The following is a 24,405-nucleotide window of genomic DNA, read 5'->3' on the forward strand; positions in this document are numbered from 1 at the left end:
TCAAAATCTGTGATGAAATCCCCTTTGATGATTTTGGGAGGTGATTTAAATTTTTCCATAGGCAGAGCAGAAGCATGGGGACCATCAGCTAGAGAAGATCCCCTAACAGATTTCTTCTTTAACCTCATCTCGGATAATAACTTCACAGATCCTTCTCCGATCAAACTAAAGCCCACTTGGAGGAACCGAAGGATAGGTGAAGATCGAATAGCCAAAAGACTAGACCGCTTTTTGGTAGCTGAGTCTTTGTATTCCAAAATTCCCATGCTCAGACAGTGGGTTGAGGAAAGAGGGAATTCGGATCATTTCCCTGTTTTTTTAGACCTTACTCTTCCTCCTCCCAAACCTCCTGCCCCTTTTAAGTTCAATCCAGCTTGGCTCCAAGACCCCTCATACTGCAATCTGTTTAATGAAACATGGATTCACCCTGTTCACAATACAGATGAGGATAAATGTTTTTTGTTCATGGAGAACCTCAAAAGATTGAAGAAAGCCACAATCTCCTGGGCAAAGGAAAGAAAACTGAAACAAAATGAGGAGCTGGTTAAAATTAGGGAGCTGAAGCAGATGGAAAGTATGGAGGTAGATGGATACTCTTCACAGTCCTCAAAAGACAGAATCCTTCATTTGGAGAAGTAGCAAAATAAAATCCTCTTGGATAAGGAAGAAGAATGGAGGATCAAGAGTAGGGCAATTTGGTTAAAATCTGGGGATGAGAACACTAGGTTTTTTCATAACTTTGCAAAAGGTAGGAAAGCTGCAAATACTATTTGGCGCCTTAAAGATGAATAAGGGAGGGAAGTCAGTTCCTTTCCAGAGCTTTCTGGGTTAGGAAAAAGACATTTTCAGAATATTTTTGCAGATTCTGGGGAGGCTACTATTGCAGAAGTCTTTCGAACTGTGCAAAGTTTCCCTAGATTCATTGAGGAAGATGAAGTAAAAGATCTTTCAATCCCGGTATCAAAGGAGGAGGTTGAAGCAGCTATGAAGCTCATGGGCAAGGATAAGAGTCCAGGCCCAGATGGCTGGACTATAGAACTGTTTCTCCATTTTTATGATCAAATAGGATCCGAAATTACTGAAGTAGTCGAAGAGTCAAGACAGAAAGGAGAAGTCTATAGACCTTTCAACTCAACTTTCATTGCTCTTATTCCTAAGAAGGATGACCCGGAAAGTTTTGAAGACTTCAGACCAATATCATTGTGTAATTGCATCTACAAGATTATAGCAAAGGTTATTGCCCTCAGAATAGCTCCAATCCTGTCACAAAATATATCAATGGAACAATTTGGTTTCCTGAATGGAAGACAAATTCATGAAGCCATTGGGGTAGCACAGGAGGTTATTCATAGTATCAGATTGAAGAAAAAGAAGGGGGCTGTTCTCAAAATTGACCTATCTAAAGCATATGATCGGATCAGTTGGCTCTATCTGCGGATGTTGCTAACTCAAGTGGGTTTCAGCTATTCCTTTATTAGCTGGATCATGGGTTGCATCACAAATGTCAGCTTTGCAGTCCTTGTCAATGGTGCAGCTTCCTCTTTCTTCAACAGCCAGAGAGGACTCAGGCAAGGTTGTCCATTATCCCCTCTTCTGTTTCTTCTTGTGGCAGAAGGGCTAAGTAGATTGATTCACAAAGCCAGAAGAGAGGAGAAGGTAAAGGGTATCGAGGTAGCAATCAATCTCTTCATCACACACCTTCTTTTTGTTGATGACATATTGATTTTCACCAATGGTTCCTACAATGAACTAAAGGAGCTAAAATGCATTTTTGATCTTTTTCTAAAAGCAACTGGAATGCAGATAAACTCAAGAAAATCCCAAGCGTGTGTGGCAGATTTTGAAAGAAGAGAAAGGAATAGAATGGCTAATCTATTCCCTTTCCCCATACAGCCCCTGGATTCTCCCTTCAAATACTTGGGCTTTTGGTTAAAGCCAGCAGGTTACAAAAAAGAGGATTGGAATTGGCTCATCGCAAAGATTGAAGCCAGAATCTCACATTGGAGCTTCAGATGGTTATCCAGAGCTGGTAGGTTGACCCTTATTAAATCAGTTCTGTTAGCCATTCCGGTTTATTGGGCCGCTCTGACTTGGATCCCCAAAGGCGTGATGGAGAAAATCAGAAGAATTTGCTGCAGATTTTTATGGGCAGGATCAAAGGAGTCCTCAGTGTTACCCTGGGTAGCTTGGGACAAAGTGGCCAGACCAAAAGAATGGGGAGGGTGGGGCATTAAAAGACTCCCTGAATTCAGCCTCTCATTAGCAGCAAAATCAGGATGGAGGCTAATAACTATGGAAAATCTATGGACAAGGGTGGTGAAAAGGAAGTACATCGACCCTATCCCTATGGAAGACTGGATCCGGAGTCAAAATAAGAAGATAAAAAATATATCAGCCATCTGGAAAGCCACGGTGGAAGCCTTTTCAGTGATCGAGCAAGGATTAGCTTGGAAAGTTGGAGATGGAAGACTGGTAAGGATTGGCAGAGATCCATGGGTAGGATGCAATGAAGCTTATGCCTTATCACCAGGGCTTCTCAGACACTTGGATAGTAAAGGTATTACAACATTAAATCAGGTGGAGAAGGTTGGACAGTCTACTATATGGGGACAGGCATGGAAGGATGATGTAGACTTGGGGCTAAATGTCAGATGGAAGATTGAGTGGGAGGGTTTCATCAAAGAATTACAACGTTCAAATGTCAGGATAAAAGATGAACCTGATTGCTTGATGTGGGCACAGAGTAAATCAGGGGAATACTCCCCAAAAGATGGATATCTTTTCTTAATGGGAAAGAAAGGATGGGGAGTACCGGTTTGGTGGGCCAAAAATATCTGGAAACTCAAAAGCCCAGCTAAGGCCAGGCTTTTTCTCTGGTGCATCTTAAAAAGGAAGGTCCCAACATGGGAAATTTTACAAGCTAGGTTCTTAGTTGGGCCTGGTAGATGCCCCCTTTGCAAGTCTGAAGAAGAAACCATTAGTCATCTTTTCATAACTTGTGCTGTTTCAAGAAAGATATGGGAGGAGGTCACTGGTTTGCTCAAGATAAAAGCTCAGTGGGGGCATGATCCCTTGGAGACAGCCTGGAGGAAATGGTGGCAAGACCATCCGGAGGGGAACTTGAGAAATCTGCCTCTTATTTTCTGTTGGGGAGTATGGCTTGCCAGAAATAAAAGTCTTTTCCAAGATAAGGACACCCTTTCTTCCGTCATTGCCATTAATATAGCTGCCATATACTCTGCTTTACCGCCCCCTGAGGTTAAAAATCCTAAACCAAATCAAAAACAAATCAACATACAAGAAGGCATTCCATGTGGTTTCTTTGATGGGGCTTCCCAAAACAATAGGGCTGGAGCTGGCCTGTGTATACATATCAATCCGGATCACTCTTTAAAAGCTTCTGTTGGGCTGGGTACAGGCACAAATAACTATGCTGAATTATCTGCTCTGCGCTACCTCTTATGCTGGCTTCTTCACAGAAATATCAACACAAATCAGATATTTGGGGATTCACTAAATGTCATAAATTGGGTCAATGGAAATGCATCCTGTCAAAATCAGATTTTGATGACTCTTGTTGAAGAAATTTCTTTTTTAAAGGCATCTTTTAATAAGTTTTCTATCTGCCACATTTACAGGGACAAGAATGAGGAAGCAGACCAGCTTTCTAAGGCTGGTTTACAACAGGATATGGGCAGCTGGACAGTAGAAGAGATCAGACAGGGGCAGTCAGTCATAACAAATCTGCCTCCTTATACACAGTCACTTTGATTACAGTTCATCTTTCCTTTTTTGACAGCAGTTTTCGCGGATATATATGTTTCTGTTTATATATTTATCAGTCTTCTTTTCAGTTTTATCAGGTATATAGCCACAGCAAACAGTTTTAGATATATACTTTTTTATGGTTCCTTTCCGGGTTATAAACTCATAATTTTTTGATGTATGGGGTTGTTTTCCTTTCGTTGAAGGAGACCCCAGCTTTTTGTTCGGTTTTCATCATGAGATTTACTATGCCTCCAATGGGAGGAAGACTGTACAGGTTCAAAAAACAGCAGAAGCAGCTCCTAAATGTTGAGCAGATCAGCAAACAAATGAGCCACCTGTTATGGCTTAAGACCAATATTGCATGTAAAACTTTTTATAGTCTCTAAATAAAAAGTTTTGATTTTTTCCTCGGAAAAAAAGTTGTTTCTTATTAAATTAAAACTTAATTCAGTTAATCCAACTACTTACAAACACATTAAGAAATAATTTTTTAATATGATCTAAAATCAAATTAATCTATGTTAAGTTTTAAACATGGTTAAAAAAGAAAAAATTGAAATCATATTAATATAAACAAAAAAGGATACAATCATGAAATAAATGATTCTAATAACTTAAATTTCGAGGAGGGAAAGGGAAGCCAAGCCTCTCAAAACCACTGAGGAGTGCTAATATAGCTACTTACCAACAACACAACATAGAAATTCCTAAGGTGATTTGAAGCAATGTTTCAGTGTTTTCATTTAAAATTTAGGAGCAATGTTTTAGTGTTTTCATTTAAAATTTAGGAGCATGTTGCTTTTATGAGTTAGGAGTACGAAGGGAAAAATAAATTTGGAATTATATAGGATTATGAATAGTAAAATATTATAAAAATAAAGTTATAGAATTGATTTTGCTTTTTTATTATTCAAATATTCCAAAATTTGAGATTATCAAAATTATTTCAAAATTTGAAACTATATTATGAGAGATAAGGGGATAAGTTGTTTTACAAATTCTTTCCATTGTCAACTCACAAGAAGACAAACTAGACAAAGACAACTGCATTTAGTCCGAGCTTTAGCATTTCTCACCTATCTATAGATTTAGGGCTTTCATTTATTTTTTTTACTTTTATTTTAGCAAAAATACCATTTTATATTGTAAAGTTCCCATACTCTACACAATGATTTTAGATGATTATGTTTTATAAGACACCAGGCATAAGAGTGCATCATAATATAATATTGTGTTCTTTATGTTAATGAAAATCGATAAATAAATTTCTAGCTTTAAACATTTTATTGAACTATTAACATATATTTCTTTCAAGGCATTGTCTATACTCCAGAGATACAGGTGTTGGGTTTATAGGTCAGGTGATTTGAAATTGGTACTTGAATTAAGATAAGAGGATGATAAGGTAAACAAAAAAACAAAAAAAAATTCAATTTTTAATAAAATTGAATTATTCTCATACATTTTCAACTATATAATTTATACTTATTTATATGGTTAATAAAATATAGACATTTTTTTTAAGATTTAATTAATTATAATTTTAAAACATGAAAACAATTATATAGTTTAAACTTATTTATATTGTTAATAAAATAAATACACTTTTATTTTTCTTGAAGTTTCATTAATTGTAATTCAAAAAAAATGAAAATGATTGAAATGATAAAAGAAAAAAAATACTAAAATAGATCCAAATCAGCGTATTTTTTAAAATTGCAATTATCAAAACTATTGAAAAAATTAATATATATAGAATATATTTTTCAGTGAATATATAAAATATATTTTTCAGTGAATCAATGTTAGGATAACATGTTTTCGATAATCAAATTTCTAAATCAAAGGAGAATAATCACGCTGTGAGAATAACATGATTTTAAATAATCACATCAATTAAAAATCAAAATTAATCGATGATTGATTCTATCTCATCTCAGCGATTTAAAAACAGAAATTACTCCACAATTTTACAGCCACTAAGAACCAATAGCTAGGAACATTTCGCTTCCTCAATTTTCTATTGGTATCGGTGGCTTTGGCCATAACTCTTCAGTTGCATATTTCCTTTTGCTGTTGGTTTCGATGTGGAGATATAACTAAACTCGGCTGCAATTGGGATATGATGGGAAGAATGATTAACCGAAGGAAGTGCACCGTACTTCACCTCCTCCTCGTCAATTAACTCCAGTAACGACACCAACTTCAACTTCCTGGCATGGTAGAAAATGTAATCTAACGTTCCCTGAAATTTCCCTCGGCTATTCTCAATGAAGGTAGTGAAACGCGCATTCCCCGTTTTACCATCCATTTTCTTCAACGCGTCTTGTAGGGAATATTGCATCGGGAATAGTTAAAATAAGCAGTTAAAATAAGCATTTGCTAAAGGTATTCTATGACGAAACATGAGTTTAATGGATGGATCATAATCCGAAATTTCTTCATCTAAGGGATCCACATAGCCTTTCGTAAGAAGTGAGTGGGGAGCGCTTCCGGGCAAAGAATTGAAGTCCCCACATAGTACAACAGGAATATCGTGGACAAACTTCTCCAAATCTTTGAGCAAGTAGTAGAACTGCCATAGCTTTACATCACTGTTTTTAGGATTTGCATGGATGTGGGTATTGGTTATGCACAGACGTTCACTAGTTTTTTTTATGGAAAGGATGACATGCAGGGCAATGTTGTCTTTATATCTCAAATTAATCGAACACAAAGTTATCAAGTCAAATTGATTCAGTTTATAAAACGTTGCACAACCATCAACAGTTGGAATGTTGCCTTCTCTCTGCTTTCGCTTAAACATCCCTTCATATCCTAATTTGGCCAATTCTGGATGGAAAAAATCAGAAAAATGGTTCTGTTGTACCTCCTGGAGGCAAATGATATCAGGTTCGCACTCTAATATTTCCTTCAACAAGTTTTGTCTGCGATTTTCCCAACTGAGCGCGAATGGAGGACAGTTAGGGAACTGCTCTGAAGTAGCATACACGTCTGCCAGAATGTTGTATGTCACAACTCTGAATGATGGACCCCTCAAACTTCTATCATACCTGTCGTTGGAAAGTTGAATCATTCGCCTAGGAACGGGGTGGGGAAATGGAATAACTGGCTCAGTAACGAAAAACCCCTTTCCTTCAATTCAATTTCTAGAAGTAATACCTTGCCTACGTCCTGCGTGTTGGGTTTATAAGACTCGGAGGCAGACAACAACATATGAGTGTTGTTTGGAGAAATGCTTTCACCAACACTATGGACGCAATACCATCTCTGCCTCCTTAAATCCTCATCATCATCCCTGAAATGACCCTCTACCACATCTTTTACACACAGCTTTATATCAACAATAGGTTCTATGGAAACCCTTTTCAATTTCATTTTTGCCAGTAACTGTAATTCCACTTCGATAACGACAACTTCTCCTCCTATGTTCTACCAGCTTTACTAGCGTTGTTACCCCTTTCAAACAAGCTTTCTTAGCCTTACGACTTTGACTTCTTGTGAACTCAACTTTTTAATAAGCCGTACCAGTCAACTTTTTGTTGGTTAAGATCGATGCTCTGCTCTATAAACGGAATATATGGATCCGTGCTTTTACCCGCTCCTCAATAAACAGAAGAGATGGATTAGTGCTCCATAAGCTTTTTGTATATATAGCTTAAATATGTTGTACGTTAAACCAAAAAATCTATTGAACTTCGAGCTTGGTTAAAACGTCGGCATTTGGATAATTTAGGAAAGACTGAAATATTAAAAAAAATACATATTTTTGAAACGAAGTTTGCAATCTTACCGGTATTTTGGAACCTAATTATATATGGAAATTGATGGGAGTTTGGATAATTTAGGAAAGACTGAAATATTAAAAAAAAAAACATATTTTTGAAACGAAGTTTGCAATCTTACCGGTATTTTGGCAACTAATTATATATGGCAATTGATGGAACCAACTTTATTTTGTTCAAGTTTATGGAAATGATTTTGTTTACTTTCATGTAATTAAACTAGTGTTACTTGTTTCTTTTCCTTTCCTACAATTAGAATAGGGTTATTTGTTGTTCTTTATTTTTTTCTTCCAATAAACTACATCTACTTTCTATTATTTTCTGTAAATATGGTAGGTTTACTGTTTGCCATTTATTTTTCTACAAAATTAGAGTATGTTTACTTGTTTTTTTTTTCTAAAGTTCCTAAGTAGTTTTTGTATTTTTGATATAAAGTGAGGTCATTGTACAACATAGTTTCCCTTGAGGTGAATGAAATCCACCAAAGGACAATACATTACATGTTGCACAAATAGCTTTGACCCTCTAAAGTTTGTGTTTGTACAAACATGAAGCTAATAAGTGAAGTCAATACAGCAAAGACAATTAACATTCTTATTCTAACACTAAGGAGCAGTGATATTATTAAAAATAACAATAGACTGAATCTCATTAAAAATAATTAATGCAATTTATATTCAAAAGTTCAAAGATAAAATCATCAAGGTATAACAAAATCTTTCTTTCAAAACACTAAACTCCCTAGTCCATTGATTATTCTTCAATATATGAAGGATTGTTGTCCATTGATTATTCTTCAAAATATGAACGATTGTTGATTCTTGAAAATACAAATGGTAAATATATTTTCGAAAGTAAACTAAATCTAAGTTCATGCACTTTATGCCTCCTATCGTAAGTTTGACTTGTTGGTCATAAAACTAGAAAATGGAAGCATCATGCAATATTTGTTGATGATGGAACAAAAAATAATACTCCTTTTTTTGTTGTAGAAAAACATAATATTTCTTTGTGGTAAGTTTGACTTGTTGGTCATAAAACTATATTGACTTGTTGGTCATAAAACTAGAAAATGGAAGCATCATGCAATATTTGTTGATGATGGAACAAAAAAATAATACTCATTTTTTTGTTTTAGAAAAACATAATATTTCTTTGTGGTAAGTTTGACTTGTTGGTCATAAAACTATAAAATGGAAGCATCATGCAATATTTGTTGATGATGGAACAAAAGATAATACTACTTTTTTGTTGTTGTAGAAAAAAGTAATATTTCTTTCACGATGGATGGATGGAATGTCGATTACATTCATATTCATTACTCAAACCTACCTCTGAACATTAAATTTTTGAACTAGATATGTGAGGTAAAAGATTCACATATTCATTACTCAAACCTACCTCTGAACATTAAATTTTTGAACTAGATATGTGAGGTAAAAGATTCACAAATGCCACGTAAAAGATTCACAAAAAGATGAGGTTGGTTCTTTGGAAACTATGATATTTTTGGAATAAAATTGCCATTAAATTACTTAATCCAGGTGGTAATGGAGGTGGTTTTGTATATATAATGAAAACATAATTAACAATTGAAAATGGTTTAACTTTTCTTGATGTATTTAGGCTTTGAAACTTGACATTCATTCAATGTCTAGTGCATTTATTGAATTGAGTGGCGTGGAATAGTTTCTTTGTGATAACCATGTTGAATTTTTACAATTGCTCGATGTAATGGAGGTGATTTTGTATTTCTAATTAACAATTGAAAATGGTTTAACTTTTCTTGATGTATTTAGGTTTTGAAAACTTCAAACTGATTCAATTTCTCATCCATTTATTGAGTTAGGTGCAATGGAATAATTTCTTAGTGATAACCATGTTGGACTTTTGATGTAATGGAGGTGATTGTGTATTTCTAATGAAAACAGAATTAACAATTGAAAATCGTTTAACTTTTCTTGATGTAGTTAGGTTTTGGAAACTTCAAATTGATTCAATGTCTAGTGCATTTAGTGCATTACCTTTGTCATGACTATACTTCCAACATCCATTTACCATAATGGACCCAGCCAGTCCAATCGACTGTCATGATCTTACCTTCGATTGTGCTTACTCATGCACCCAGCTTCATCTAAATCTTACATTACCTTTCGGTTACAACACATCTCTCCTCGAGCTCCATTAAGTTTCCTCTTTACCCAAACAATTCCCAAGGCTCAAAACATAAAAGGCAAGACAAGAAACAAACAAGAAGAAAACCAATAACAACACGAATTCGAAAAAAGTGGCATGATCATCCACTAGACACAACAAAATTGCAAATCAGCCGCGATAAAACAATAAAATACAAAATTCACAAGACTAAAAACAAACACCATGACTCAATCCCCATGGCTCCTAAGGCAAGCTCAACCTCAATCTTCTTTAATATTTCATGGAAATTTGCTTTTCCATGCAATCCCCTACATCATACTGCCATTAACACATTACTTTTAGTGCAATCACAAACATAAAAATACACCAGATACCTCAGCTTGTTGTGCCAAGCATGTTACCTTATGACTGAACACATCCATTCCATCTCTCAAGGGACTCCAATTATCTTGACAAATCCATTTGTAACTAGAGACTAGCTAATATACCTATCAATTACATGTTCATGAATCTAGCAGGTATCCACATAACATCAAACAAAATCAAGGTTAACAAGACTTCCTATATGTAAAGCACTCGTTCATTAGGAATTAGGGTTTCCAAACATAGCTAAACGAATTCTTACCCGATTCTTTTCTTTTACCTTTACCCTGTTGCAACTGAGTCTTACTATATACTGTCACGTCACCCAACTGTTAGTTATATAAACACATTAACTATTACCTCCTCACGCTAATACCAACCATGTTTCCTGCAACTGCTCACACATGTCAAAACACATGTTCCAAATATCAATACAATCATAACTATGAATTTGAATTCAACTTTTACAAACAATCATGTCATAATCCATACTCAACTCATAGTCATTAAACATAATTCTACAACTATCACCTACTACACTCAAGTACCTACCAACTGCCTCAACACATATATGTTAGTTCAATCAAGATTTGTTACAAATATCTCAAACTGTATTTACACAAATAGAATTGAAATAGAGGGCATTCAAAGCTAATGAATCTAGTTGGCAGTATCTTTGTGGATTGTTGGTAACAAAGAAGAGCAATTAGAATTTGATAAAAACTCTTATTTGATGAAGTGGCATCCAAGTGACTGGTTGTCTTTGAGATTTTTCCTCCCGAAATTTTGAACAATGGGGTACTGTAATCCGTTTGTATATCCCAAACCATAAGATATGTTAAAAATTGAGAGAGATTTTTTTTAATGATGATGTTGGAAGAAAAAACCACTTTCCGTTTTTTAAAATTCATTTCCACCTACTTGGAAACTGCATTTGGAAACATTGGCTAAAAACAGGAAAATCCAGGAAAATATGCTCGCAAAGATTCATCCGAATTTCCAAAACTGTAACATATTTTAGAAACATGAGAGGTTTTTGTAAACGAGGATCTTATCATAAGAAACGTCTTTTAATTTTTTAAAGTTCATTCTCAGTGGTTTCTAAACCATGTTTCAAATTATTGTTCTTTATAGGAGAAAACATAATTTAACTGACCATGAAACAAACATGTGACATGGAGGTGGGGGATGATGTGGAGGCACATGGTTGGTGGAGGTGAACTGGAGTCCGCAAGGGTGATGTAGAGAATTGACGTGGAGGTGAGTGGGGAAAATAGTCCAAGTGGCAGGCAGTGAGTGGTGCGAGAGTGAAAACGACATTAAATGTTTGTGGGAGGTGATATGCAGAATGGGTACATGGCAGAAAGGGAATGCAGATTTAGTGGAAGTGAAGGGTGACATTAGCGGGAAGGCGGGTTACGGCGAACGGTGGAAACTGCTTTCGAGGGGGGTCGAAGCTGTTTGTGGTATTAAACGGGGGTGTCCGAAATCATGAGGGGAGGACACGTTGTGGCGGGGAAACTAGTTTTCGAACCCCCCCCCCCCTCCCCCACACTGTTAAAGAGAATCATAATAGGAGGAGGGGTCTGAAAATACGATGGATCCATCCGATGAAAAAGGTGATGTGATTGGAAGCTAGTAATATGTGAGTTATTTAACCACATACGGAAAATCTCCATTTGTCGTTTTCAACTCTACACTAAAACAAAAGCCATAGTACTAATGCCTTATTAAAATTCGTTTAATCACATTTAAATGATGTGATTAATTTAATCTAATCATGCTTAATTATGCTCTAATGATGCATTTTGACTTGCAAGAATATTTCTTTATTTTTCTTAAGGTTTTGACATTTTTTTGGAAATAATTTACAACATGGAATATTATTTACAACATTTCAAACATAATAATGATCAGCTATAATCAAATGATCCTGTAAAAATTATACGACGCTAACAAGACATCACCAAAAAAAACCATCATCAGATAGGTCTCCATCCAAGCCTTCCAGGGCTTCGGGAGCATTTTTCCAACCAAGCCTTCCAAAACTATTAACTCAACCCACAACTTATAGAGGGCCTCCAAAGTGTTTGTCCAACCAAGAATTCTAGGACTAGTAACTCAAGCCACCAAGTGCTTCCGTAGCATTTTTCCAACCAGGGTTCTAGGACTAGTAACTCAACCGAAGTTGTTACAGTGCTTCCACATCATTTGTTCAACCAAGGCTTATAGGACTAATAACTCAACCCAAGCTAAGGAAACATGAGAACCAAAAGAATCAAAACAATGAAAGTATATCGAAAATCACCATCCAGAAAATTATAAGGCTAGGCAATCCACTTTCAATCTAGGAAATCCTCCATGCCAGATGACAATCAAGAAACCACATGCATAAGCCATGCATTCCCAAAACTAGTGAAGAAATCATACATGAAAGTCGGTACATCCAAGAAAATCTGATGTAGTTGTTGATGTCGATGCCTTATTGCACTTTCCACTCCTCCTTTTCCTTCTTGCTCAAAGAATCCAAGTACGCCACACCCTCCGAGAGTGCTCCAAGAAAACTCTAAGCTTCCAAGAGTATGAGATAGATCCAAAACTGCCAAAGCAATCTAACCAGCATACACACTAAGGATAGCCTAAACAGATGGTTCTGGTCAAGCACTGAATCGAAAGGGTTGGTTGTCTCTCTCGTTCACCGTTCCCAAGAGAAGAGGGGGTGTTTTTGACATGTTCTCCGTGATCGAATGCTAGTCAGCATCTTTGGTGCCTTACCTTTAGCTACTTTTCTTGGGACCTACCTCCTGAGTAGTTAGCTTAGGCGATACTTTCTAACTGATCCTTAGAAGCCTTTTTATGTATAAGGCCTCTATTTTCTTCATTTTCCATTATTTTCATTCATTTTCCTCCTCTCATGCAACCTGTGACCTTTCATCTCATTTTTCTCCTAATTTCCATTATTTTCCTTCATTTTCCTCCTCACATGCAACCTGTGACCTTTCAGCTATTTTTTCTCCTATTTTCCATTATTTTCCTCCTCACATGCAACGTGTGACCTTTCACCTCCTTTTTCTCCTAATTTCCATTATTTTCCTTCATTTTCCTCCTCACATACAACTCATGACCTTTCACCTCCTTTTTCTCCTAATTTCCATTAATTTCATAAATAAATGCACCAAAATACTTTTTTTCCTCTTTAATATATTTTTACAACTTAGAATGCATGTCCCATCACCTGTGGTATTTATATATTTTTACATGGAATTTTTACCAAGGTTGTTACATATTTCCTTGAAAACAAACCTTATAGTTTTTTTTTAATGAAAGTAAATGGTTTTGTTTGCCATATATTACACACCTAACCTATATGTCGTTAAAGGTCATGGCTTGAGTGCACCATTCCATAAGAAACTTTCAAACCTACATCATTTATAACTTCCCTGGTATTTTGTACATTGTATCCTCTATTATATAATTTCAGGAAAACAACAATTTTTCAATGTTGAGATGCAATTCAGTTTATCAAGCCCCTGGAGTGGCTGATTAGAATTTCTTACTTTTGTTATTATCATGAAACATTACCTTATATACAAGAAAGTGAACATTTTGTCAATATGAAAGGTATCTTGAAACCCTGTAATGTTAAATAGGGGTAATGCTTCTTTTCAAATTTAGGTGGTTCCCAATATTTGGCTATAACTCATGTAAGAGTCTTACAATGATCTACTTTGTTTATTGTTTCACAGATTTATATATTAATATTTATTTACAACATTCAATTATTTCTAGGTATATTTATATATATGTGCCTTTTTTTCCTTATATTATTTATTCATATATTTTTTTCACTTCACTTTGCACATTTTCTTAAAAAAAAAGGCCCTGTATTTACAATTAAGCACTTAGGAATGGGTACATAAACTTTATTCTCAGGGAGATTTAGAGAAAAAAAATCATTCCAACATATTTACTTATGTAGTTTATGAAACTAAGTCTATCACGAAGCACACGATGGAGATAAGAAGCTCAAAACCAACAAGAATTAATTTTCCCACTAAGCAAATCTTCCCTCTAGCCATTCTCACATCCCACACAACTACCATGACAATGACAATGACCACACACACAATGGAGACACTTTTTAACATAAATAAAATTATTTTTCCTTTTCTTTTAGGAAGTCCAAATGGGACTTTGACTCATGACAATTTTCTTTTGACTTGAAAAATCATAGAAGCATGAAATGCATGTTTGTCTAATAAATAAGAATAATAAATTTTTCTTTTTCTTTTTCTCTTTTTTTACGTTGTTATGAATAAAATAATATAAATAATATAAACAATAAAAACACCAAATAATGATTGTATAACTAGTAATTAGTTAATGAAGAGGTATGTCCCTAAGGACATGACTTTCCATGACAAGGCACCTGCCTAAGATATATAAGTAAGCCCTCACTCTCATTTGAAACATCATTCGCATTCATACATTTTAATATGTATTATTGTATTTTCAATGGAGATATACATATTCCAAGTTTTTTGGTGTTTTTAACCTGTTAGATTGAACTTTGCTCATACCATTGAGACTCGCCCTGTGCAGCAGTGGAGCAACCAAAAGATCGAACAACTTTCATACCAATATCATGAAATATACAATAACATAACTACAATGATGGTTATGAAGATTGATATTAGTTACATTTTCCAACCATTGTAAGTGCATATAATAATAAGATAAAATAATTGACACTGACAATGGTGTAATGGAAAAGAGAAATCATTCCAATAACTTGCAAGTAGATCCTTCTAACTTCCAAAGTGACTCCACATTTCACTTAACTAAAAAATTGTCAAAAGTGACTTAAGCCAATTCTAATTTATGACATAATGACTATGTTTTGTACTAACATGTACTTTATTGACTAAAGTACTTAATATTTATGACCATTAAACATAGTTCATCACATGAGATATTTGAATTATTAATAATTACGTATTACAACTTAAAGACAAACATTAAAAAATTGCAATATATTAAATTCGAAACCATTTTGGTCCTGGTTACAAATTAATCTTAAAGGGTATTGTGATTCATCAATTATTGTTATTTTTGAATTATTAATAATTACGTATTACAACTTAAAGACAAACATTAAAAAATTGCAAGATATTAATTGCAATATATGAAATTTGAAACCATTTGGTCCTGGTTACAACTTAATCTTAAAGGGTATTGTGATTCATCAATTATTGTTATTTTTGAATTGGTTTAAGGTTAAAAAGAAAAGTTCAAAATGAATTTGAAAGCATCTTATTTCTTATTTCATATGCTTGTTCGTCAAAATATAATCACAGCATGCTATATTGTTCTTTTTTGTCTTTGCTATAGATAAGATTTCCCAAAAGAATATCCTGATTCCTAAATGAAGGTTGTTTTAAAAGGCACACTTCAGAATACTAATACTGTAAGTTCTATTCTTTAGGATAATGTACCATATGACTGTTCGTTGGGAAGAGGTATGTCCAACTTTCTCATCTTTTGTAAAAAAGAAGATCCAAAAATCAAACTAAACTTCTTCGACCTAACACGAGAAGAAAAATGAAAGTCAGTTTCAACAAAATCACTAATTCAAATGGAAAAGTAGCTTCTATAGCTTCTAGACTAATTTAAATATATAAATAATGCATAGTTTAGGAAAAATATACAACGCCCTAAAACTCTATTATTAGCACTCCTATTTGAGTAATATCCTTCTTTGGAGTCTATATGCTCATTTACAAAGAACGCATGTGTGTGAATCATAAAATTGACTTATGTTAATAAAGAAAAGGATTAATTGGTATCACAGGAGGTCCTCTACTTCTGCCTTCTTGTGTCCCTCACATGTATGTAAATCACACAATTAACTGATTTAGATAGAGAAAAGGATTCAATGATAATCATAGAAGGTCCTTTGCTACTATCTTTTCTTGTCATTTATTAATGAATTTAATAGATTCACGTACGCCAATAGGTAGCTCCTACCTATGAACATCAATTTTTTTAGCATATGTGTGAATATTTTCATTTGATCTGTGTAGTTCAAATTAATGCAATACAAATACTCACTCAAACATCGAACCTTGTACTTCTTCTATGCAAGAGCATATACCTAACAAATTGGTCATGGAGTAATCCCCTCCTATCATCATCTATATGATTAACTTTTGGAATGCCCCTCAAACAATGAACTATTGGAAATCATGAAAAATATCATCATTATCATATGAACCAGAATTTGGCCCTCTAAAACTTTTGTAACATATCGTATGCCTACCCTTACAATGGTTCTTGATCCTGTCTTTACCCCTATCTCTGTCCAAATTAAGAGGAATCCTAACTTGGGTAATTGCCCTAAGGATTGATATGGCACTACTCTAATTGCCCTAAGGATTGATATGGCACTACTCTACCTCCAATGGTCTCAAATTGTTCCCCATCGATATTATCATTAGGAATTCAAAATTCAACTATGCCCCTTTATAAACAATTTTCAACTTCTGATCAATTATATTTGCTACAGGAGATTTTCTTGCTTTGTTGTATAATGTATTTATATAGCACAGTTTTTCAATGACACGGCAAGTGTTAATGGGGTTTTAAGTAGATAGTAAAGTGGGGGTGTTTCATATGCCCCACGACTGTTCAAAAACCCAAAGACATGTTTCACGGTTTACCCCTCATGGTTCCTCCTGCATGTGCAAGTGGATACTTTCATGTAGTTCAGGCCAGGTGCAAGTCCTGGGAGAATTTGACAAAACAGATACCTTCCCCACACTTTGCACCTTCTCAATTGAAGAGTTCTTTGAAGTGTTGTAACTTTGTAAGCAATCCACATTCCACTGCCTTACTCCAAGATTAGAAAAGGCATGCATGCCACACAATAATAATCAGAGGCATCTAATTAAAAAAATCAACACATGGCAATATAAGAAACTTTAAGAGACAGAGTGATTATGAATATGACTCTGTTTCTTTGATTTCGCAAGGAAGAAAGGAAGGAAAAAAATATTAATTCTAATGTTGTTGAGCTTTCTGGAAATAAATTGTGTACCAAACATCCAACACTTTGAGTCAACACTCCACCCATTGTCCCTGATAATGGGTGGAGTGTCCACTTGAAACATTGGACATTTCATAATATGGTACATAGTTTATTTCCAGAAAGCTCAACAACATTATGACTAATTGTGGAAACCTACATTCTCAGAATTTAATTCTAATTAACTGCAATCCCTTCCAAAAATAACCAAACTCTAGACCATATATCGTAATGTATCTAAGCCATAATGAATTCATCAATCAAATCACCATGCACTGAATGCACACTCATTCCTATAATGTTTTGGACTTGGAAAACCATAAATTTACATGCCCAATATGTTTGAATCTGCTACAAACATAAAGTTTGACAAAAGGAACAACAAACTTTGACAACTTTACCCTAGGTGACCAATTCCTAAGGCACAAAAGGGCAAAGTAAGTTGTTCAAAGGAAATTTGGAATACCCTAGAAACCCTAACGAAAAACCAGCTTCAAGTGGTGATGCTCAGTCTTTGTTTTTGACAATTGCAGTGTTACAGTGCAATCCCATTGCTCTCTAGGCCGTTCAACCATTTACCTATGTTCCACCAAGTTTCAGGGACAGAAGAGCACAGGAGCGGGGAGACATACATGGGGGGCATGTGGAAGCACCTCCAAATTTTGAGGAAATTCAATGGAGCGAGGGGCTGTTGGGATTCTAGCATAGGGATCCTCATCTCTAAAAACATTAAAATAAAAATAGTGATGATAAAATACCAACAATAACAATTCATTCCATGGAAATTCATCATTGTGCAATGTAAATACTAAACAGCAAACAATAAAATAGTAAGAAATTCAAATTTGTAAATGATATAAACATGATTCATATTCATATTTGGTAATGAAATACATTGATTCATAAACCATAAATAAAACATAAATAGTAAAATATTGATACATTGATACATTGATTTAAATTCATAATTCTAGAATCTAATTAATACTGAGAAAAACAGTAAATCTGAAGTCTGAAATAGTAAATTGAAATTCTTAAACTCAAAAATAGTAAAAAGTGACAAGTCAAAGGCTTGGTCTAACGTCATTAATATCTAGAGTGAAGACTAGTTAAAACTTAAAATTAATAATGGATAATGAAAATTGAAAATAAATTGAGCATCAAGGAGTGAAAGCAAATAAAAGTGAAAGTGAGGTAGGATTTTTTTACATATTGTTTTTGCTTTTGTTTGTTTTTTCCTTTAAAATTTTTTCAGCTTTTAAGCCTTTATAGGCAAAAAAAATTGGGGGCTGCCTGAACTCTCCCTTTCATGGGAGAATGCCCAAAAGCACCGCTTTTATAGGGGGATGCCCAAAAGCACCCCTTTTCAGGGAGGGATGCCCAGAAATCCCCCTTCTGGGGAAACGCATCTCCCACGTTAGGGAAACATTCCCCCCTATGTTTCCCCACATTTTCCCAAAAAGGGGACACGGAGAAGCATTTCACCAAGCACCCCTTGTCCGAGGAGTGCAGGAAACATCAATGGACCACCCCCAACCCTGGGGTGCAGGTCCCTGTAGAACACTGAAATTTACATAGACGGTCATTTTCGGCATCCTTTCCTCTCAGCTAAAAGACCCTTTTTAAGCCAATTTAAACGAAGATATAGGCAATGCTAGGGTAAAAGGAAGGCTAAGCATCCTTGTCCTTTCATTTCCCAGTCCCTAACATCCTTCTCTCTTACTTCATCTTTTCTCGTTCATCTTTTTCATTTTCTTACATATAAATTCTTAATGCTTGCATTGTCCTTTTTTTCAACCCTCAATCATTGACAATTGCTTGTGTGCTAAGTCTCATAAACCATTCATCTTTGTTGCAGATCCATTCCAGATGACACCTCCCCATTGAGAAGATTTTGGTCTCCAAAAACTTCTAGGAACCCAACAACTAGGATTTCTAGGCCAACCATTAATTGTCTAAGGGAGATCAATGGCTGTGAGGATAGTGTCGTTATTCCATATCCAACTTGGTTTCTAATTTCAACCCCTTGAATTTAGCTGCTATTTTGTTCTCAAACCGTTGCCATTGTTTTATAAAACTGCATATGGTATATTTTGCATTCAGAACTTGAATCAACCTCTCAACATTCCCTTTGAAGGATTTCATGTGGAAAATTCATTTTGGAAACAAATACCAAATTTCATTTCCATGGAGGATCTGTGATGGTGAATGTGTGGGCCATAAGTACGGTGTTTATGGATCACTCAGTGGGTTCAGGCTGAGCATTTTTTCCATAATGGAGCCAAATGTGGATTTTCTACAACTTTGTGATTTAAATGTGCCTGTGTTGGGTGACATTTATGAGGGAACTGATTGCATGTTGGAAAGAATTCAGCAACTTCTTTAAGAGCATGACTCTCTTTTATATGGCACCATAAAGGACAATCATTAATAGATGGAACAAATACAATACCCATCTGTATAGCCTATGCCTTAAATCCAAACTACTATGATGAGGTGTAATTTACTAAATTCGGGGGTAAGAGGAGGGCCCCTAACAAAGACAGTGAGGTGGCCAATGGTTTTAAAACAGCAATTTCAAAGATTTGCTCTAATCCAATGGAGCTCTCACAACTAAAGAAACAATTTATTTCATTCATCACAAGAAGTGGTGCATTTGGAAATGTAAATGCACTATCTAATAGAGGAACCATGAAGCCTCTTGTATGGTGGGGATTTTATGGTGCCCAAACTCTAGACAAACCCTTGCATCTAGAGTTCTTACACAGGCTTGAAGCTCTTCAGCAACAAAGAGAAACTTAGCTCTTATGGTTTTATCCATCCAATCAAAGAAACAAACTTCAATTAACAAAAGTAGAAGATCTTATGTGTTGAGAAATCTGTTAGGGCAGCTTATTGTTTCTTTATTAGATGATTTCTCTGTTACTTTGACAATTTCTTTTGATTTATTATTGCTTCTTCTTTTAGATTGTTAGACAATTTCTTTTGATTTATTATTGCTTCTTCTTTTAGATTGTTAGATTCTTATCATCAAGGTTATTTCCAATACAATAAAGATCACAAAGACAAGAGCGAACACTAGAGATAGGCTCAAAGCCAGGGAAAAACCCTTCCAAGGGGAAAACCCAAAAGAACTTCTCTTCTTATAGAAACAATTTCAAAGGAGACTTCCAAGACCAAACAAGACCTCTAGTTCTCACCAAGATACAAGTCAGCCAACCAGGAAAACGAGTCTTCACTTCTGCAATTTTGGATCTGTGGTACCCCTTCTGCAATTTTGGACTGTGGTAACCCTACTGCAATTTCGGACTGAGATGACCCTTCTGCAATTTCGGCTCTCCAAAATATCTCTGTTTCTTCGATCTGAGCAGATCTCTTACTGTTTCGGTTTAGGAGCAGATTCTTTGTCTTCGGTTCTTCTTTCTTCTTGTAATCGAACTGCAGATGTCATGTCTCCAATGATGAGTCCGATTTTCCTCCTTTAAATACTTGTTTCCACATGTAATGAGGCCAACTTGTACAACTTCTATAGGCCGACTTGAACAGTGGTCTTAAGGCCGACTTGATCTGGAGAACACACCTAGACACTTCAAAAAGATATTTTTTTCTTTGATACAAATGCCCAAATGGGTCTTGACAGAGACACTTTGACTTTGACTAAAAACCCTAGCGCACAAAATAGGTGCTTTGACCTAAGACCCAAATACTTTGAGCATGAAACCCATTCTTTAAATAAATAATTTTCTTCTACTAAAAAATTATTTTTCTTTCTTTTTACAAGTACAATAATAATTACATCATGCCATGAGCCAAATACAATTATGAAGACCGACACTAGTTACATTCTTCAACATTATGTACATCGGCATCCACTCAAATCTCTGCCTCATCTCTCAATTAAAGCCAGTGTATAACAAGGGTCCTTCAAAGCTATGGGATGTGAATCTCAAAGATGCAGGCACAGATACCCCTAATTGCTTGATGGCTAACCGCTCATTCGCTAGCTCTTCCACAGATCATTTTCATGTTGGAGATTTAGATGCAGAATACATGCCTATGTTTGGCTTGGCTGTGGTAAGTTCTTCTGCCTGTCATTGATAGGCAGCCGCAGAAGTGGTATTCATACTGCATCTTCTGCCCATGCTGCTTCATATCATCACGCTAGAGAATAAGCTGATGCTCCATTGGAGGATGTGGAGGACAATAACAATGTCACATTGGTCTATCACATACTAGATTGTCAAATTTCTGGTTTTTTAATTTGGACCCGTGGAACTTTCTAGATAAGCTCATTTTTTGTTAATTCGAAAAAATTTAGTCTCTATCATTGATATGTTGGCATCTTATGAATTTATGATATTTGAATTTCACTTTAATATTAATATATGGGCCCCGGTTGACTCATCTCAATGTCTAAAATGTTTGTATTTGTGAAATGAAAACTGAAATATGATTTATCATTTTAATGCTTGAGTTTCGTTGTTTCAAGTCATAAATTTCAAATTTTGCTTACGTAGGAAATCTGAAAATTCAACTTGATTTCAGTTCAGAAAATGGCATTGATTTATGATGTCATGATGTATGAATCAAAAATCTGAATCTTGATGTTACTAGTTTAGTATTTAGTTTTACTAGTTGATAACTTGATATGATTTAAATTTAGTTCATATTTATCATTTGAGATTTCATTTTTTTAAATATAAAATAAAAAACACACACATAGGGTTAGGGTTCGGATTCCCTGATACCACACTGGATTCTTCTGATGATTCAGATTGCACCCACGGTTTCTGTAAATTGGGTAAGAATTCTATCTAGTATAGCTCTTGCATGTTTAAAATTTTAATTCTCAAATATATGAACTTGTGAGATTTGAAAAGCATCTTTCACCTTGGGAGTTTTTTCTTTTATCCACTCCATTATTCCAAGGACAAGGCACCGGTCATCTCCAAAAAAACCATGTGATGTATAAGTGTTTTCAAGGAAAACTTAATAGAATAACGTTGCTGGTTTTCAAACTTAGTTGCAGATTTGGAGGGGTTACCTTATATCAGCCATAAAACATTGATTTAGGGTGTTTTCCTTGCATTTTTGGCCAACCTTGTTCCTTGTTCCACAACTTGATTGCAGAAACAAGATGAGGTTATTTCAGATTTTATGAAATTCTGAGTTGTTGTGACATATATTATCATAACTATGAATTTAACTAGTCCTGATTTGACGAAGTGTGGATGTTTAAGTATTTTATTGCACATCAGCAAACTTCATTGCAGATATGAGGCAAACACTGAATATGTATGTAAACATTATATGCAATCTCCACTATATATAAACATTATATCTGCAAGCTTCATTGCAGATATGAGGAAAATACTTAATATATGTAAACATTAATGATTATATGCTCAATGTTGTTTTTGGGGTTTGCACTAGTAATCTTCATGTTTTGTTGGTGGCCCATGGCACTTATGCCTTTCAGATCCCTTTGAACTTGTATGCACATATGGCATAAGCCCTTTGGACCCACAAGATCCATGCATGCAAAGCCACATGGATCATGCCTTTCTGAGACCACAAAGTGCATTCACAAAAGAGAATGTCAGGGCCATAGGTGAATACCTATATATGTGTGTGTGTGTGTGAGAGAGATTTTAAGGTCACGGCCAAGACAAACACCAAATACATATATGAGACCCCCTTGTTTGTGAGACAAGGGACCCACCTCTGCACAGTGATTTGACTGCTAAGGTTTACAGAGGTCTAGATAGTCTACCCCCCTTAGGATTCGAACCTGTAACCTCTTAGTAGGAAACACAAGCTCCTAACCATCCACACACACACACACACACACACACACACACATATATATACTATGTTGCCAGGGAACGTGGGTTCGGGGACGGGTACGGGGACGGGGACGGGAACGGGGACATCATTTTTTGAAACAGGGTGCGTGGGTTCGTCGGGGGTATATTATAATTTATATATATAATATATAAATATTATATTTTATAAATTATAATATATGTGAAATTGTATATTTTTCAACTTTAAACAAGAAAACTAAAATACTTGTGATTTAAACTTTAGATATTTAAGCATGCACATCATTGAACATTCAACATTCACGGTGAAATTTCAAAATTTCTAGTGTTATATCAAGTGTGAATTGGAGTTTACATATTAATAAGAATCATGATATATGTCCATTGTCATTCTACATTCAAAATTTGCCTTAAGGCATCTCCAAACAAAAACTAGGAAATTTTAAAATACTAAAATAAAAATAGCTAATAGTGAACAATGGCTTCCTCAAGCCATGTCATCAACATCACTCAGATCTTCAGTTAGCATGCTCTCCAGGTAGGAATCACTCTCATCTCGAGGCTCTTTCTCATCCATAGCAACTGGAGGTAGCTCAATAAGGCCATCTGGTTGTATCTCCTCACCCACACACATAACATCATCTATGTATTGGTCCCATCTCTTGAAAGGACCCTCCTTGTAACGAAGATCTTTTCGAGATATGAGACAAAGTGTGCTATGAATGTACACTAAGTTCTCTGCCTTCTTTGAGCCCAACCTATTTCTCTTTACTGAATGGATAAAGACATAAGTACTCCAATTCCTCTCGAAAGATGCAGAACTAGCTACTTGGAATATTAGGGGATGCCCATTAAATTAATTAAAAATTAAAAAATTAAAATTAAAATGAACTCCAAAGAACCCGATTTTGGGGTTCCAAGTACCCATCATCAGGGTTCTTCGTATCTGTCAAGACAAAAGAACCCAATTTTTTTTAATGGAGAACCCGGTTCTTTATAGAAGAACCCGGTTCTTATGGGTTCTTCTCAGAAGCACCCATCCAAGAATCCGGTACTTGGGTTCGAGAACCCGGGACGGGTTCGAGAACCCCACCCCCGGGTTCGGGAACCCGTGCAACATAGCATATATATATATATATATATATATATATTTCTGTGTCTGTGTGCATGCACACACCATATTATTGTTTCAACTGCTAATCTTATAAGCTTCCAGGTATATTCTACTAAGGAAATTCCAACTGCTATAATTTTGGGAATCTTGAATCCTCGTTGCCTATTTTTAAAGATAGCTGGAATTCTTGTCAATTAACTGGCCCTTCTTGAATATTCTACACTTATACGTGAAAACAAGTTCTATAGGTTGTAACTAAGGTTGTTCCAAGAGAGATTTGATAGCAGCTAATGTATATGCATACAATCA

The 24,405-nt window shown here is 35.3% G+C and overlaps 1 protein-coding gene and 1 pseudogene across 2 annotated transcripts in view; both read right to left on the minus strand.

Moving 5' to 3' along the window:
- Positions 1-6,121: 6,121 nt before the first annotated feature.
- Positions 6,122-6,844, minus strand: LOC149158466 (carbon catabolite repressor protein 4 homolog 1 pseudogene; annotated as a pseudogene).
- Positions 6,845-15,370: 8,526 nt separating this feature from the next.
- The window catches only part of GLY1 (NAD-dependent glycerol-3-phosphate dehydrogenase family protein), a 176,329-nt gene continuing 167,294 nt past the window's right edge, over positions 15,371-24,405 (minus strand). For both annotated transcript variants that reach the window (XM_089436230.1, XM_089436231.1), the window contains exon 9: positions 15,371-15,657. In XM_089436230.1, the coding sequence (XP_089292356.1) occupies positions 15,643-15,657 (15 nt within the window). In that variant the 3' untranslated portion in view covers positions 15,371-15,642. The remainder of the gene's footprint in view (positions 15,658-24,405) is intronic.

The sequence above is a fragment of the Pinus tabuliformis genome, chromosome 5_2 (assembly GCF_031772625.1).
Source record: "Pinus tabuliformis cultivar Carrire ecotype Pingquan chromosome 5_2, CPIR1, whole genome shotgun sequence".
Taxonomy (NCBI): Eukaryota; Viridiplantae; Streptophyta; class Pinopsida; order Pinales; family Pinaceae; genus Pinus; species Pinus tabuliformis.